Source organism: Lutra lutra, chromosome 9 (assembly GCF_902655055.1).
Source record: "Lutra lutra chromosome 9, mLutLut1.2, whole genome shotgun sequence".
In the NCBI taxonomy this organism is placed as follows: Eukaryota; Metazoa; Chordata; class Mammalia; order Carnivora; family Mustelidae; genus Lutra; species Lutra lutra.
In genome coordinates this window covers 36,409,533-36,425,730 of record NC_062286.1, presented here as the reverse complement: position 1 = coordinate 36,425,730, position 16,198 = coordinate 36,409,533, and the positions used below count along the sequence as shown (strand labels likewise).

At 43.9% G+C, this 16,198-nt stretch overlaps 1 protein-coding gene across 1 annotated transcript in view; it reads right to left on the bottom strand.

Moving 5' to 3' along the window:
* The window catches only part of ACOXL (acyl-CoA oxidase like), a 336,509-nt gene that overhangs the window by 70,504 nt on the left and 249,807 nt on the right, over positions 1 to 16,198 (bottom strand). Inside the window, exons 16-18 of the mRNA XM_047746939.1 lie at positions 1,983 to 2,324; positions 997 to 1,129; positions 691 to 777 (exon numbers count right to left, since the gene is read on the bottom strand). Coding sequence (XP_047602895.1) covers positions 691 to 777; positions 997 to 1,129; positions 1,983 to 2,324 — 562 coding nt within the window. The remainder of the gene's footprint in view (positions 1 to 690; positions 778 to 996; positions 1,130 to 1,982; positions 2,325 to 16,198) is intronic.

The following is a 16,198-nucleotide window of genomic DNA, read 5'->3' as shown; positions in this document are numbered from 1 at the left end:
GTCGCTAAATGTACCTAGGAGGGCTTGAGAGCCACCGCTTTAAAAGGCTGAACCAGTGGGGCGCCTGGGTGGCTCAGTGGGTTGAAGCCTCTGCCTTCGGCTCAGGTCATGATCCCAGGGTTCTGGGATGGAGCCCCGCATCGGGCTCTCTGCTCTGCGGGGAGCCTGCTTTTTCCTCTCTCTCTGCCTGCCTCTCTGCCTACTTGTGATCTCTGTCTGTCAAATTAAAAAAAAAAAAAAAAGGCTGAACCAGTTTCTGGCTAATTTGAGAATTAGGTTTAGTTAGTTGTGGTACTTGAAATACTTCAGGCAGGGATCCTATTAGAACGCTTTTCCCTTTACCTGTGCGGGCACCCTCCGGTTTGTTTACAGGGGAACGGCAGTCCCTGTTGGGCAGAAGGGCACTGCTGAGGGGCCCGCCATTCGCCAGCTGGCTTCTGTCAAACAAGTGCTGTTGGCAACTTTTGGGTTGTGTCGGAGGTACTGTTTCTGGAGTTTAGCGTTGGGTTTTGTGGGTGTCATTTGGTCAGTGTTCCTGGTAAGTTGGGGGTTAAGTTATTTGGGGGCCTCTACATTCAGCACGGGGCTCAGCCTGGTGTGGGGACTGTCCTTGGTCTGTAGTCTTATTCCCAGATACCTTGCAGCCCTCTGAGCCGCCCCATTACAAATATTGAACAAGAGCCAACTGACCTCTGTGGATGTGTGCCAGAGACAGGCAGGCAACGTGGTGAAGACACGCGTTCCAGGCACTGAAAAAGTCCTCTTCTTGGTCATCACCTGTCAAATGGACAGAATGAAGGAAGGAACCACTGAGGGTCTTCCCAGAAAACAGAACTTAGAAGCAAGTCAGATGGCAAATTTGCACATTTTTAGTACCACCTGAAGCCTGGGTAGGTTGCAAGGCTGGCCTCCGGAACCCACAGAAGCAATTTGTGGATGAAGAAAGGCCATCAGTGTACTGTGAGTCCAGGTTCTACGTTGGTAGGAATTCCTCACACACAGCAAACATGACCACTACCAGCCGCCGACTCTCGAGATGACACAGGCGTCCAGGTAACAGTGCATGGGGAACAATGCGCACACAGGTAATGCGACACTGTGTTACCCGGGGTGCTCTCTGCCTGCAGAACTGTGAATCCCAGATCGAACTGCATTAAGTCTAATCTGCAGCAAAATGAACCTGCTGTCCCTCCCTCCTTCCTTCCATTGAAGGCAGGTACTTCCATTTGTTTTCAAGTTGTTTCTCTCGAATGCCCGTGAGGTCTCCAGTGAGGTCTCCAGAATGGGCATCTGGCAGTGGCCCGGTGTGATGTGTGGGAGGGGCTCCCAGGAATGTGGGAACTGCACGCCCAGCCCCTCTGAGTCCTCCCTCCATCTGACCGGTCCCTTTAGCCAATCTAACCCATGCAAGATGCTCTTTCAATCACTCCAACGAACAGAGTTGTTTTGCTTTGTTCTTTGCTGGTTTTTTTTTGGGGGGGGGGTGTTGGTGAGAAGTGAGGGAAGAGAACTAGAAGAAGATAAGAATGAAGAAAATACACAAAGAGAAAGAAAGAGAAAGATGCCTAATCACAGAGCTGGCAGTTAGTCATTTCGCTGGAGCTAAGGGCAGATTCTTATCTGACCAGAGAGGAGTGTTGAATTTGTCACTTCTGACTTTTCTTTGTTTCTTCTTGCCTTTTTTTTGGTTTGTTTGTTTTAAAAACCTAACAGTTTGATATTTAATTTTCAGCCCTTGTCTTTGCTCAAAGAAATAACACTCAGATAGAAAATCAGACTCTGCATCTGCTTCCCATTTGTTTTAAACTCACAAGCTGAATGAACCCTGTGGTGGAAGGTACCCTGCCCCTGCAGCTCCATGGTTCCTGCAGGGCCTGGAGGACCTGCTTTGTCAAAGCCCTCCTGTAACAGAGTGTTTTGTGCTCCAGTGGAAAAACAGCACTGCAGAAAGCCTCTACCCATGTATAATTTAGCATGATTACCTGTGGCAGCAGGCACAGTGTGGAGGACCATGTCACATGTGCCTTGGAGTCCCCACCTAACTGCGTCTTACGATAGTCAAAGGCGAGGATAATGTCTGTCTTGGTCCCTGAATCAGGATCTCTCGGTGCTGGTATCAAAATGACAGCTGAAAAGGTGTGATGGAGAATGCAAATCTCAAGGAATGGGCCAGAGAACCTCTTGCGCAGAGGTGAGGGTAAGAGCTGGTCAAACACTCCTGTCCCCAAGCTCTCCCCATCACACTGCGGAGTAAAACACCAGGAAATCCGTGCTGGGGCCTGGTGGACCAGCTCTCCCAAACATGAGTGGGCTGTCCCCCCACACTGTATGGGAAGGAGAGGGGAAGAAGGGTAAAACAGTGTGCAGAGGTGTCCAAACAGAACTGAGAACACTCTTACAGTTTTAAAAATCTAAACATATACACTTAAGTCTTTCACTGGTCTGATCGAGAGAAAACCAGAAACAGACAATTAATTGGACAATACAGACCCTGCATGAAGAAGGGACTTTAGATGAGAAAACACTGCGGAAGGCCCTTTACGAAACTTGTTGTGACTGCATCCTCAAAAAGTACATGGCAAAGAAAAAAAAAAAAAAAGGCAAGTTCAAGTTAAGGGGAAAGGCCCCTTGAAGGCCTGCCAGCTTGCTCCTAAGTGCTTTTCCTTATACGTTAACATCACAGTGCTGCAGCAGGACCCACTTGAGCAGGTTCAGTGTAACCTCGTCCCTGCTGGCAAGTGGTGCCCCCTCGCACCCCACTCCAGACAGGAAGGCTGGCATGCTTATCCCCCCATCCAAGGATGGTACCCAGGACTTGGAACATGTCGATAGAAAGGCAGATGCTCGGGAAAGCGACAGACTGAGAAGTCTCTGTCTCCTTGAATTCGAGTTTACTGGCAAGAAACAATAGGCTGAAGCCAACTGGGGGCTGCACAGTGGTCCACACGTCCAGGTGGGGCAGCTCAGAACAGTGTGTGGGGTCCCATTCCAGCCCATTGTCAAGTGGTCAAAACAAGCAGATCAGAAGGTCAAACTGGTTTAGCCTTTAAGTGTAGACCCAGTGTGAACTCTGGGGTGTCATTGCCCACAGTAACCCAGCTGATAATGGCCTACGCAGGGCTCAAATTTTTAAATGTATTATTACACCAATAACAGGTAAGACAATAGAAATCAAGTATCTAACTCTCTCTCCTTACAAAACCTTAATAAGAGGTTTTCTGGAGAGTAGATTTTTTTTTTTTTTTTAATGGATGGCTGTTCTTTACTTCAAGCAGTAAGCCTGCTACTGAAAACCTGTGTGTAACTCAGCCTATGCAAACTAAAACCTTCTTAAAATGCACCAGACAACGGACGCTATTTTAAGCTCTTAATTGCATTTGCTCATTGAGTCTTCAGAAGCTCTAGAGAATTACTGACATCTTTTGGTACCTTCATTTTGCAGGTGGAAAACTGACACAGGTTAAGGAATTTGCCCAAGGTTGCAGAGCTGGATTGGGACTGGGCACCCAGGTTTCTGAGCCCATGTTTGTAACCACAGGCTACACTGCCTCCCAATGGACTAACAGGGAGTTGGTTCCCAGGCAACATCTGTCCCTCCCAAATACAGTTCATAAAGATGCATTGTCACATATGGTCGTATGTAATGTGAACCATATTCTACACTTAAAACCTCTAATGGAAATAAATGTTTACTTCCTAATAAATCATCACACAGTTAAGACAGGGCCATGCTCATAAAGAAACCCCTGTTGGCCTCCCTTTTGATGGATGCCCATGTCCATTCTCCCTTCTACTTTTCTAGAAAAATCCCCAATAGCTTTGGCAGCAATATATCCAGTTAAAAAATACTTACCTCCCCACAGAGGATCTATAAAAAAAAAACCCTCAGCTAACATCACACTAGTAGTAAAGACTGAGTGCTCTCCCCTTAGGATTGGGAAGAAAAGAATGTCTGTCATCACTTCTACTCAGTGTTGTACTATAGATTCCAGCCAGGATAATAAGGCAAGAAAAGAAATTAAAGGTGTAGAGATTGGAAAGGAGTAAGTAAAACTTTCTTCATCCAAAAAGAACTGATTTTCTATGTAAAAGCCCTAAGGAATGTATCATAAAGCTACTAAAACTAATTAGCAAATTAAGCAGCAATGTCACAAGATGCAAGATTTAAAAAAAAAATCAACTAAGTTTCTATATCCTAGCAATGAACAATTTGTACTGAAATAAAAATACCATTGCAATAGCATCAATGTATTCAATACTCACAGATACATTTCACACGGCACATGCAATATCTGTATGCGGAGAGGAAAAACATTGCAGAAAGAAATTGAAATGGAGCATAGAAATGAAGGGAAATCTACACATGGGCCAGAAAACTCTGCATTGCTAAGATGTCAATTCTCACAGTGATCTATGGAGTCAGAACAATGCCAAGCAAAATCCAGCAGACTTTTGTGTGTATAGAACTGGACGAGCTGATTGTAAACCTTATATGGAAATACAGAGGACCTACAATAATCAAAAACCATTCTGAGAAAAAAAACAACTTGGAGGATTCACAGTAACTGATATCAAGACTCAGTATAAGGCTGTGGTAATACAACAGTATGGTATTGGAATAAGAATAGAAATATAGGTGAATGGGGGAAAAAACTGAAGAGTCCAGAAAAGGAGCCATCCAGGCATGGTCAACTGATTTTCTACCGAGGTACCAAGGTAATAGATGGGGGGAAAAAAAGTCTTTTTAACAGTGCCAGAACAACCAAAACATCCACGTACAAAGCAAACAAATAAATAAAATGAAGCTCAACCCTTACTTCACGCCATATTAATAAGTTAACTTAAGTGGGTCACAAACCTAAATGTAAGACTTACATCTAAGATAAAATTCTAGAAGAAACTGTGGGAGAACATCTTATTGACACTGGGATAGGCAAAGATTTTGTGAGATAAGACACGAAAAGGCTGAATTTCATCAAAATTAAAATTCTACTCTTTAAAGACACTTAAGGAAATAAAAAGACAAGTAATGGATTAGGAGAAAGTATTTGAAAAATCATGTATGTAATAAGAGATGTCTATCCAGAATTTACAAATACAGCTTACAACTCAATAGTAAGAAAACAAAATCCACTTTAACAAATGGGCAAAAAGTTTGAACAGACACATCATCGAAGAAGATAAATGAAGGGCAATAAATACATGAAACAGATTTGAGAAATGCCATGATGAGACACCACGACACATCCCCCAGAATGGCTGACACCAATAAGACTGGCAATGCCAAGTATTGGTAAGGATGCAGGGCAACTAGAACTCATTGTGGGTAGGGGTGGCAAAATGGCAAAATGGTGTAGCCACTTTAGAAGACAGTGTGGAGGTTTCTGGGGACACCTGGGTGGCTCAGTTGCTAATAAGCATCTGCCTTCAGCTCAGGTCATGATCCCAGGGTCCTGGGATCGAGCCCCACATCGGGCTCAGTTGGAAGCCTGCTTCTCTCTCTTCCACTCCTCCTGCTTGTGTTCCCTCTCTCACTGTGGCTCTATCAAATAAATAAAATCTTAAGAAAAAAAAGGAAGACAGTGTGGAGGTTTCTTATAAACACATAGGCACCATAGAACACAGCCATTCCACTCCTTGATATTTACACAAGATAAATAAAAATATATGTCCATGCAAAGATTTGGATGAGAACATTCACAGAAACTTCATTCATAATAGTCCAACAGGAATCAATCCATATGTCCACCAATTGGTTAAGGGATAAACAAATTATAGTAAAGCCATATAAAGGAAGACTCCTGCACAATAAAAAGGAACAAACTATTAAAACACCCAATAATTTAGATAGATCTCAAATGCAAAAGACTATATACTATGACCTTCCATTTCTATTAAATTATAAAAAAGGCAATTCTATTTGAGAAGAAAAATCTGTGTTTTCCAGGAGTCAGAGTAGGGGGAGGGCTTTGATTACAAAGGAGCAGGAAGGAACTTTCTGGGGTGATGGAAATGTTCTCTATCTAGACTATATGCACTTTCCAAAACCCATTAATTGTACACTTAAAATTGGTCAGTCTTAATATATATTAATTACATATATAAAACAAAAGTTGATTTTTAAAGATGCTCACCTCCCCAGGCTCCCTAATAGCTTGTAAGATTTGTAGTCTCCATGGCCAAGGGAGTGGGCAGAAGTCTACTTCCGTGAAAGCTACTGTTTCCCTAACAAAACAAAATACAGCCTGAGCCAGCATGTGCTTTATTTTTTTTTTCCCCTTTGTCCTCTTCCTGTTTCTTTGCTTGGGACTTTCCTATCTTGTGAGCATAGGAACAGGTAAAGTCATGCTAAGGGGTTATGTTAGGGTTGCTGTAACACATGACCACAGTCCTGGTGACGTCACACAACAGAAATGTATACTCTCACAGTTCTAGAGGTTAGAGGTCAGAATCAAGGTGTCAGCCCGGCCACACTCCTTCCAAAGCCTGCTTTGCCTCTTCAGGGGCATCCTCACAGAGCTAATGGCCAGACCAGGGAGGGCCCCTCCTCACCTGTTCAGCCCACCTCCTCACCTGTTCATCTCTGCCTTCCTGTTGTTCCTCTCACCTGACATTCTGTCTTGCCTTTCAGGAGTGGGATAATGGGGGGGGGTTCTTTATATATTTTTCTGCCTTCTTACATTTTTTGTGTCTTTCCTTTCTTTCTTTTTCTCTTTCTCTTTCTCTTTATTTCTTTCTTTCTTTCTTGAAAGGGAGAGAAAGAGAGAGAGAGAGAGAGAGAGGGTGTGGGGAGGGGCAGACAGAGAGAGAGTCTTAAGCAGTCTCTACCCAGCACGGAGCCCAGAATGGGGCTCGATCTCATGACCCTGAGGTCATGACCTGAGCCGAAACCAAGAGTTGGATGCTTAACTGACTAAGCCAGTCAGGTGCCCCTTTATGTCTTTCTTTTTTTAAAAAAAACTTTGTATAGTTAGCCCTCTCTCTCTTGAGTTCTTCTTTCCCTCTCTGTTTCGAGCCTTACTCAACTGCTTTTTCACCTTTATATTTTAATTTTTCTGCTGTTCTAGATTTTTTCTATTTTTCTAGGGTTTTTGTTTATCTAGGCTTTTCTTGCCCTTCTGTTTTTCAGTCTTTCTGCTCCCTCTGTACTGTTCTGTCCTCTCTCCTGGGTTAAATTCACTGCTTCACCTTTCACTCCTCTCTTAGGCGTTCACACACCAAATTCTTTTTCTCTTCAGACTTTCCTCCTGACTTAACTTGGCTTCCTCTGATTGGCTTTGGGAAAGGAACCCCTCTCCTCCCCACCACAGCTATTCTTCCTGAATTCTGTCTTCTCCAGAAGGCCCCAGCCTCTTCCTGCATCGATGGCTGGGTGTTGGTCAGTTCTGTACTAGTGTCTCACAGAAAGCAGGGTGTCTGGGTCCAACAGATGGCAGCTCACTTGTGGCTTTCTGAACTGGGAGCAGGAGATTCTCTGCACCTCGGCCCTTTGAACCTGCACTATTATTTCCAGGACAGTCAGAGCAATACATCTAGCACAATGTCCTACTATATCCTGGGAGAAAGGACACAGCAGGACACCTTTGTATCTACTGTTCCAGCTTGTTTCCTATGAGAAGGAAAAGCAAACATGCTCCAAATGCCCCAGAGAGGGCTGTGTCCTGGTTTTGGGAGCCTAAGGGGACAGGCCAGCTGCCGGGTTCATGTCTGGTCTCAGTGCCTGGGTCAGCGGCCCTCTGTCTACCACCCCCATCCCCAGACACTTGCCCACCCCAGCTGCGGACCAGGCTCTACTGCACGAGAATCTCCCCTTCTCTGAGAAGGTAGCAGGTGGCTGGACTGCAGGGGTGCGGGTGGATGAAACAGCCCTTGTTTGGGGAGATAAGCCCTTGGGGTGAAAACCTGGGATTCACATCTTTTCCTAGAGAAACACAACATAAGAATGACGAATGGCAGGAGAGTAGGAAGGGGTCCAACAACGAAGGCTTCTTGATCACATTCTCGTGCCCCGCAGTGCTTGTCTCTGTACTAAAAAAGATATTCTGATCATGTAGGAAGTCCCAGCAAAGTCCAGTAATGATCCCTGATTGCTCACTGGAACACAGACGGATGTGGCTCCCAAGAGCACGACCTGCCAGAGGAACTCCTGCAGGACCCCATCGTTCCCAGTTCCTAACAGGGCTTGTTCAGAACAACTGTTCTAGCAAAGACATCACCCCACTGGCCCTCATTGCTCCCACAGGGGCTTCCCCTATAGACAGCCTGCTGTTCTTCCCCAGTGGTGCTGGGTGCAGGTTCTCAATAAGCATGCATTCCAAGACATGTGCGTGTGCGTGTGCGGCGCACGCGCACACACACACGCACACACACACTCTCCACGGCTCCTCTCCACCTTGAACTACATCCAGTCTCAGGACACGCTCCCTCTCTTGCTTCAGATGTATTCACATGCAGTTCTCTCCACCGGCCCTCTGCCCTACCTGACTGCCTCCTCCCAGTCCGGGAAGCCTCCAGACAGCTCCCCCTCCCACGTGTGGGCGGGGTCCCCACCAAGCAACACATCCCTCCGTAGAAGCCCTTCCCACACTGTGGTGTAAGCGCTGGGCTGACCAGGGCAGGACTGTGACTGCCCTGGCACCCAGTGCCGTGGTCAGGGCCAATGACTACATCAAGGAGCCCCATCGCAGAGATGGGTGGTGAGGGTAGATGTGGACGTGAGGGGAGGGACTGGAAAAGAAACTGGCTTCGGAGGGCAGAGAAACTGCAAGAGGGAATTCAGCAGAGTGGGGTCTTTGCAAAAACAGGACACGAGGCTCCTGGTCCACTTCTCCCTTCACCACAGTTATGGCATCGGGTCAGATTTTCTGGGGTCTGCCCAGGTGTTTGCAGCCCCTTCCCTCACGTGCAATGTCCTCCAAGCTCTGGTCTTGGGCCTCGCAATATGAACAGACCCCAAAGATGGAGCCCATTCCTAGTGAAGCCCTATTTTTGTTACACACACACTAGTTCCAGGAGTGGGTGGCCACACATGTTTGATCTGACCGGTTGCTAAATCTTTCCCCTGCTAAGGCTTAACTGAAATTGTCAGAACATGAAATCAATAGGATCTTGGCAAAGGGCTCCTATAATTGAATGTATTACTTCCTAATTTCTCCTCCTTTTTCCTTTTTGTGTTAAATTAAGTGTCTGCTTCTCATTACTTAGGCTTTCAGAATAGAAAATGATTGTCAGATGATACATTCTCTTTGGTCATTTAGCATTCATTTGAACTCTATGCTCCTGAAATCAATCTTGATAATTCCCAACAACGGGATCTGTAAATAAACAAATGTTTGATAGCTTTTCCCTTTCTTAATCACTTACTCATTTTAAAAGTTCCTTCTAACAGTTCTGGTGGATGGAGCAAGAGAAGGGGGGAATCAGAAGACCTTAAATAGATTTTACAGGCACCAAAGCATGTATTTGGAGTACGATCAGCTGGAAAGATCTTGTTTCAATAATACAATCTTCACATTTAACTGAAGACGATGTTATGGAACCTGACTGCCCTTAGTGACTGCTTAAAGTGGACAGAAGGCAGAACGATGTACATTTAATATGTAAAAGACATTAGGCCTCAAGAGCTTTGTTTCCTGAATCTCTGCAGCAGCTCAGTGGGAAGAGGCGGTCTTGGGGCTGCGAGTAAAAGGCAAGGGGTACAGCACACAGAAAGACTCCCCCATGAGGGATTTGCAGAGCATAGAACCCACTGCAGTTTGGAATTCCTTAGCACTCCGTGTTTCCTTCTCTAGGAGTAGAATCCTATCCTCCTGGTGCACGAGCTGGAGCCCTGGGACCACCCCTGACCCCATCTTTGGCTTTCTACCCCATCAGACCATCCCAAGTTTCACCGACCACCCTTCATGCTCACTGTCACCACCGCACGGCTCAGGCTAGGTCTTAACTCCTCTGGGATGATGGTTACTGTGGCCTTCTAAAGGGTCACCCTCACAGCACTGACTCCAGAATGATCTTCCTGAAACCAGTGTGCTCAGGCCATAGTCCCGTCACCTGCAGGGAGGGTAGAGGGATCTTGGGCCTGCAAGCAGGGGACACGAGGCTCAGGGGCTTGAGGGCCTACAGACCACCATAGTCACTCTCTTGCTAACTTCTCTAACCCAGGACCTGGGATGTGGACCAGCTTGAGGCTCAGCCTGAATATGCCAGTTGCTCACTCACATCCCATGCCTTGCCTGGAAGGTCTTGCCCACCTCTCCCTGGGGATAGACACTAGATTCCATGGGCCACCCTTACCCACAGAATGGGGCAGCCCTCCCTCTGCTCCAGACCCCTCTCTATGCACTTCCCCTTGACCCACATTCCTGCCATTTCCCGTCCCAAGCTGAGACCCTGTGGCATGAGACAGCCATCATGCCTTGGTCATCTCTACAGTTCCAGACTCGCACAATGACTGGTGTACTAGGGCACTGGGGAGAAATATCTTTTAAACAAGGAACTATTCGGTAAAAATAAACATCTTTATAGGTCTTCTCTCTCTCTTTTTTCCCCTAATTGTTTCTGTAAATATATATCTGAAGTTCCAATGAAACATTTTTATTTCACTGTCAGGAAGAGGCTTTTCATTTCTGGCTAACCTTTCAAGAATACTAAACAGCACACTTTGCAGAATGTTGAGACCACCTCTGTGTGAGCTTCTGTGGTCTGGGAGGGAGAGGGATTTGAGGCACTGGTGAGAAAGAGGGGAATTAACACTGGAAATTAAAAACAACAACAACAAAACAGCGTATTCCAACAGCCTGAGGTGCTGGCAAACAGGGAAGGAAGGGGAACAGACCACCAAGAGCTGCCACATGAGATTATAGGTCAATGCCTGACTGTCCATTCCCACCACCAAGCCACTAAGCTAGCAGGTGGATGGGCTGGACTTAGTGTTGCCTCAGTGGAGAGGCCGGACTAGGAGATGTTAAGTCCTTTATAGGACATATCTGACTCCTTCCATTACATTATTAGAATACCACGGGAAATGGTGTCCTCATGTCATTCCTCCCCTGTGTGCTCCAAACCTAGTGCCTCAGCCTGATGGAGGCCCCTGTGGTCTGCTAACTTTACAATTTCCCCTTTCTGGCAATCAGGTTTTTGGCTGTATCACGAAGCATTGGGCTTTAGACTACCATTCATAATGGTAGCAACTTAAAGAATGTCCTTGATCCCAGATGACCATGGTGATCTCCTACTGGCCATGTGGAAAGGCAGAATGAAATAGAATAATAGGTTCATTCTTGTTGACCACAATACTACAGTCTCCAGCAGCACTGAACCTCTGGATAAGCCTACCCCCTACTCACAGAGAACCTCAAGAAACTGTTGCTCAAGGCAAAGCTAACATTATACTCAACTTAGTGAAAGGTTGAAAGCTTTTCTTCTAAGGTCAGGAACAAGGCAAGGTACCAACTCTTACCACTCCTATTGAGCAAACACTAGTAGTCCTAGCCAGAAAAATAAGGCAAGAAAAAGAAGTGAAAGGGATCTAAGCTAGAAAAGAAGAAGCAAAAGTATCCCTATTTACAGATGATTTGATCCTATATATAGAAAATCCCAAAGACTCCACCAAAAAGCCATTAGAATAAACGAATTCAGTAAAGCTGTGGGTTACACAATCAAACTGATATAGAAATCAGTCATGTCTCTATGCACAAAAAACAAAATATCTGAAAAATTAACACACATAATCCCATTTACGGTAGCATCAAAAAACAGTAAAATACTTAGGAATAAATTTAACCAAGGAGGTGAAGGATCTGTACATCTAAAACTAAAAGACACTGATGAAAGAAATTGAAGACACAAATAGGTGAAAAGAAGGATATTTCATGTGTCCATGGAACAGAAGAACTAATATTGTTTACATGTCCATACGACCTAGAGCCATCTAGATACAATGCAATGCCTATCAAAATTCTAATGGTATTGGGCTCAGAAAATAAGAAAAACAATCCTAAAATTCATGTGAAACCACAAAGACCCTGAATAGTCAAAGCAATCCTGAGAAAGAATGAAGATATTGCACTTCCTGATTTCAAACAAAACCACAGTCATCAAAACAACACGGTACTGGCATAAAGAAGGACACGTAGACCAATGGAACAGAATTAAGAGACCAGAAAACACTGCCCCTCCCCAATACCATATACAGTCATGTAGAGCCAAAAATACTCTGTGGGGAAAGGATAATCTTTTCAATAACTGGTATTGGGAAAACTGGATAACCACAGGAAGAAGAATGAATTTGGACACTTCTCTTACACCACTCCCCAAATTAACTCAAAATGGAATCAAGACTCAAATATAAGACCTGAAAACATAGAATACCTAGAAGAAAACATAAGGAAAAATCTCTTTGACACTGGTCTTGGTAATGATTTTTTGGATATGATATCAAAACAAAGGCAACAAAAACAAAAACAGACAAGTGGAACTACATTAAATTAAAAAGCTTCTGCACAAACAACAACAATAACAAAATAAACTGACAATCTATGGAATGGGAGAAAATATTTGCAAACCATCTATGTGATGAGGTGTTAATATCCAAAATATATAAGGAACCCATACAACTTATTAGTAAAAAAAAAAAAAATCTGCCTATTTAAGAAATAGGCAGAGGACCTCAATAGATATTTTCCCAAAGAAGACAGACCAATGGGCAACAGACACATGAAAAAAATGTTCAGTGTTATTAAGCACCAGGGAAATGCAAATCAAAACAACAATGAGATATTGCCTCACATCTGTCAGAATGGCTAGTGTCAGAAAGACAAGAGATAGTAAGTGTTGGCAAGAAAAGGGAATCACTGTGCACTGTTGGTGGGAATGCAAATTGGTGCAGCCACTATGGAAAACAGTATGGAGGGTCTTCAAGAAATTAAAAATGGAACTACCACATCATCCAGCAATCCCACTTCTGGGATGCATCTGAAAGTAATGAAATCAGTATCTGGACTCCTATGTTCATTGCAGTATTATTCACATAAGCCAAGACATGGAAGCAACCTATGTGTGTGTCTCTGGAGGAATGGATAAAGATGTGCATATAGAAAAAATGGAAAATTATTCAGTGGTGAAAAAGAAGGAAATCCGGCCATTTGCAACATGGATGGATCCTGTGGGCTAAGTAACATAAGTCAGAGAAAGAAAGACAGATACTATATGAACTTATTTTTATGTGGAATATAAAAAAGCTGAAGTCACAGAAACAGAGTAGATGGTGGCTGCCAGGGGTTGGGGTGGAAGAAATAGGTGAAGATGGTCACAGGGTGCCAAGTCTCAGGTATAAGATGAGTAAGTTCTGGAGATCCAATGCACAGCATAGAGGCAACAGTTAACAATACTGCATTACATGTTTAAAAGCTGCTAACTAAAGGACTGGACCTTAAATGTCTCATACCCCCCCCACCCCTTGCAAAAATCTACTCATGTAAGGCAATATGTATGTTAATTAACACTATTATAGTAATCATTTCACAATATATATGTGTATCAAATCATCACATTGTGGACCTTAAATTTACATGTTCACAAAGCTAGAAAAAACCACTCTGGACAAAATTGTAAAAGAAACTGCTGTTCAGTATTCAACCACTTACACCCAAGTCAAATTCACTAGTAATCAGTGTGCTATCAACTACAAAAATGTCATTTCTGTGCTATGCTCTTATTTTTTTTTGAAGTGAACATAACCTCAAGATTTTATTGTCTTCGTAATATAACAAAATACGAAGCTTAGAACTGGATCACTTGCTCTTTCTTTTCTTATCTCCTCCCAGTTCAAAATGTTTGCATCTCTTAATAGCCAGCATTCTCTGAGATCTGCAATTGGGCTTAACACATTCAAGCCTCAGCACAATCTTTGTAGTTTTAGCCTTTTTCCAGAAAATGGGCTTCATCTGCTCACCACAGCCACTCTGCTTCCTGTCATAACGCCACTTTCCCTGGGAATAAAGAGAATCCTTTCCTTTCTTGTACTATGTCACTTTGTGGGGCTGGTGCTTGCCACACTTCTTGCAGAAAGTCCAGAGGGTTTTAGGAACGTCCACCGTGTTTGCAAGAGCGTTGTTGGCACAGAAAGCTGTGCTGTACTCTTCAAAAATGAGCCCAGAGTTTGGCACATGTCCCCATAGATTTGACTTTCTCTGAACTTAAGTTCTGTCTTGTCCCTTTGTCCTGTCTGGGGGACTTGCCCGCATGTCCGTGACTGGGCTTTCCACCTTAGCCAGGGCCCTGCTTCCCGTGGTCCAGCCTCCCAGACCTCAAGATCCCCGGATAGAAGGTTCAGAACCTCTAAGGCGTATCCACCTGCCTCCAGAACCAGCTCTCAACAGCTCACCTTTTGTCAGATGCCTGTGATCCTGGCCACTGGCCTAGATCAAAACCCATCATCTGTCACCACGCTTTCCAGATTCCATGCTGCTAGCTAGCCGGGCACCTACCCCTGTGTTTTGGTATGGCATTGAAAGGTGTCTAGCATAAAACTGACACGTGGTAATTGTTGTCATTAGCTGTTTCTTCTTTTCCTCAATTAGAATACCAAGATTCAGTAGCTGAGGCCTCCTGTTAGAAGCTGCTAAATTTCCAGCTTCATATGAACAGATGATGAAATGCACGTACCAGGAACAGCCCATCTCAATGCCAGAAGGCACTGTTTAAATCCTATCTTTAAATGTTTTAACTGAGGTATAAAATGCATACAGCCAGATGTATCACATGCATAAATCATAAGTTTACATCTTGATGATTTCTTTTTTTTTTTTAAGATTTTATTTATTTGACAGAGAGAGAGATCACGAGTAGGCAGAGAGGCAGGCAGAGAGAGAGGAAGGGAAGCAGGCTCCCTGCTGAGCAGAGAGCTCAATGTGGGGCTCGATCCCAGGCCCTGATATCATGACCTGAGTTGAAGGCAGAGGCTTAACCCACTGAGCCACCCAGGCGCCCCATGTCTTGATGATTTCCAACAGTGTGTATACACCTCTGTAACCACCTGGACAAAGAAACAGAAATTTCCTGCTTTCTACTCCCTCCCAGTCAACACCATACCCTTCAGGTCTGTGATCCCCATAACACCGTCAACTACCTTTGCCCTTATTAAATGAATGTCATATGCATAAATCATATTATTAACTCCTTTGTGGCAGGATTCTTTAACTGAACATAACATCTATAAATTCACTTGTTGTTGCATGTTAATGGTGGTTTATCTCTTTTATTTTGCTGAGTAGAATTCCACTGTATGAATATACCATAACTGGTTTATCCAATTCTCATGTTGATGAACATCTGGGTTGTTTCCAGTTTGGGGTTGTTATTGATAAAACTGCTGTAAACATTGTTGTACAAATCTTCTTGTGAGCTGTCTTTCATCTCTTTTGGGTAAATACCTAGGGACGGAATTGCTGGTCTTGGGCTAGGTGTGCATTTAACCTTATAAGGAAATGCCAAGCTTTCTGTCAATGCCCTTTTATGCTACAACAGCAATGCACTTTCTCGTCGCTCCACACTGTCATCAGGATCGAGTGTCATCAGTTGGCTCTAGTTCAACCCATTTCAGTGGGTGGCGTGGTATTTCACTGTGGTTTTAATTTCTATTTCCCTGATGACTAATATGGTTGAGCAAGGTTTCATGGGCTCATTACCATTCTTTTATCTTCTTTTCTGAAGTGTCTTTTCAAGTCTTCTGTGTACATTTTTTTTGGATTGTGTCTTTACATTATTGAGTTGTAGTTCTTTATGCATTCTGAAAAAAAGTTTTTTTTTTTCTGAAAGATTTATTCATGAGAGAGAGAGAGAAAGTGAAATCACAAGCAGGAGGAGAGGCGGAAGGAGAAGTAGACTTGCCCCTGAGCTGGGAGCCCGATGTGCTGGATCCCAGGACCTGGTTATCATGACCTGAGCTGAAGGCAGATGCTTAACTGAGCCACCCACGCACCCCTAGGTTAAAAAAGTCTTTTGGCAGATACATGTATTGCAAATAATTTCTCCAAGGTTATGAAGGTTTGCTTTCTTGTTTTCTTACAAATTTTTAATTTTGAAAAAAAAAAAAAAATCCAGTCAATTCATATTTAATTAATGGTCAGTGCTTCTTACCTCCTTTCTAAGAATTCTTGGTTTACTCTAATTCCACAGAAATATCCTCCTATGTTTTTTC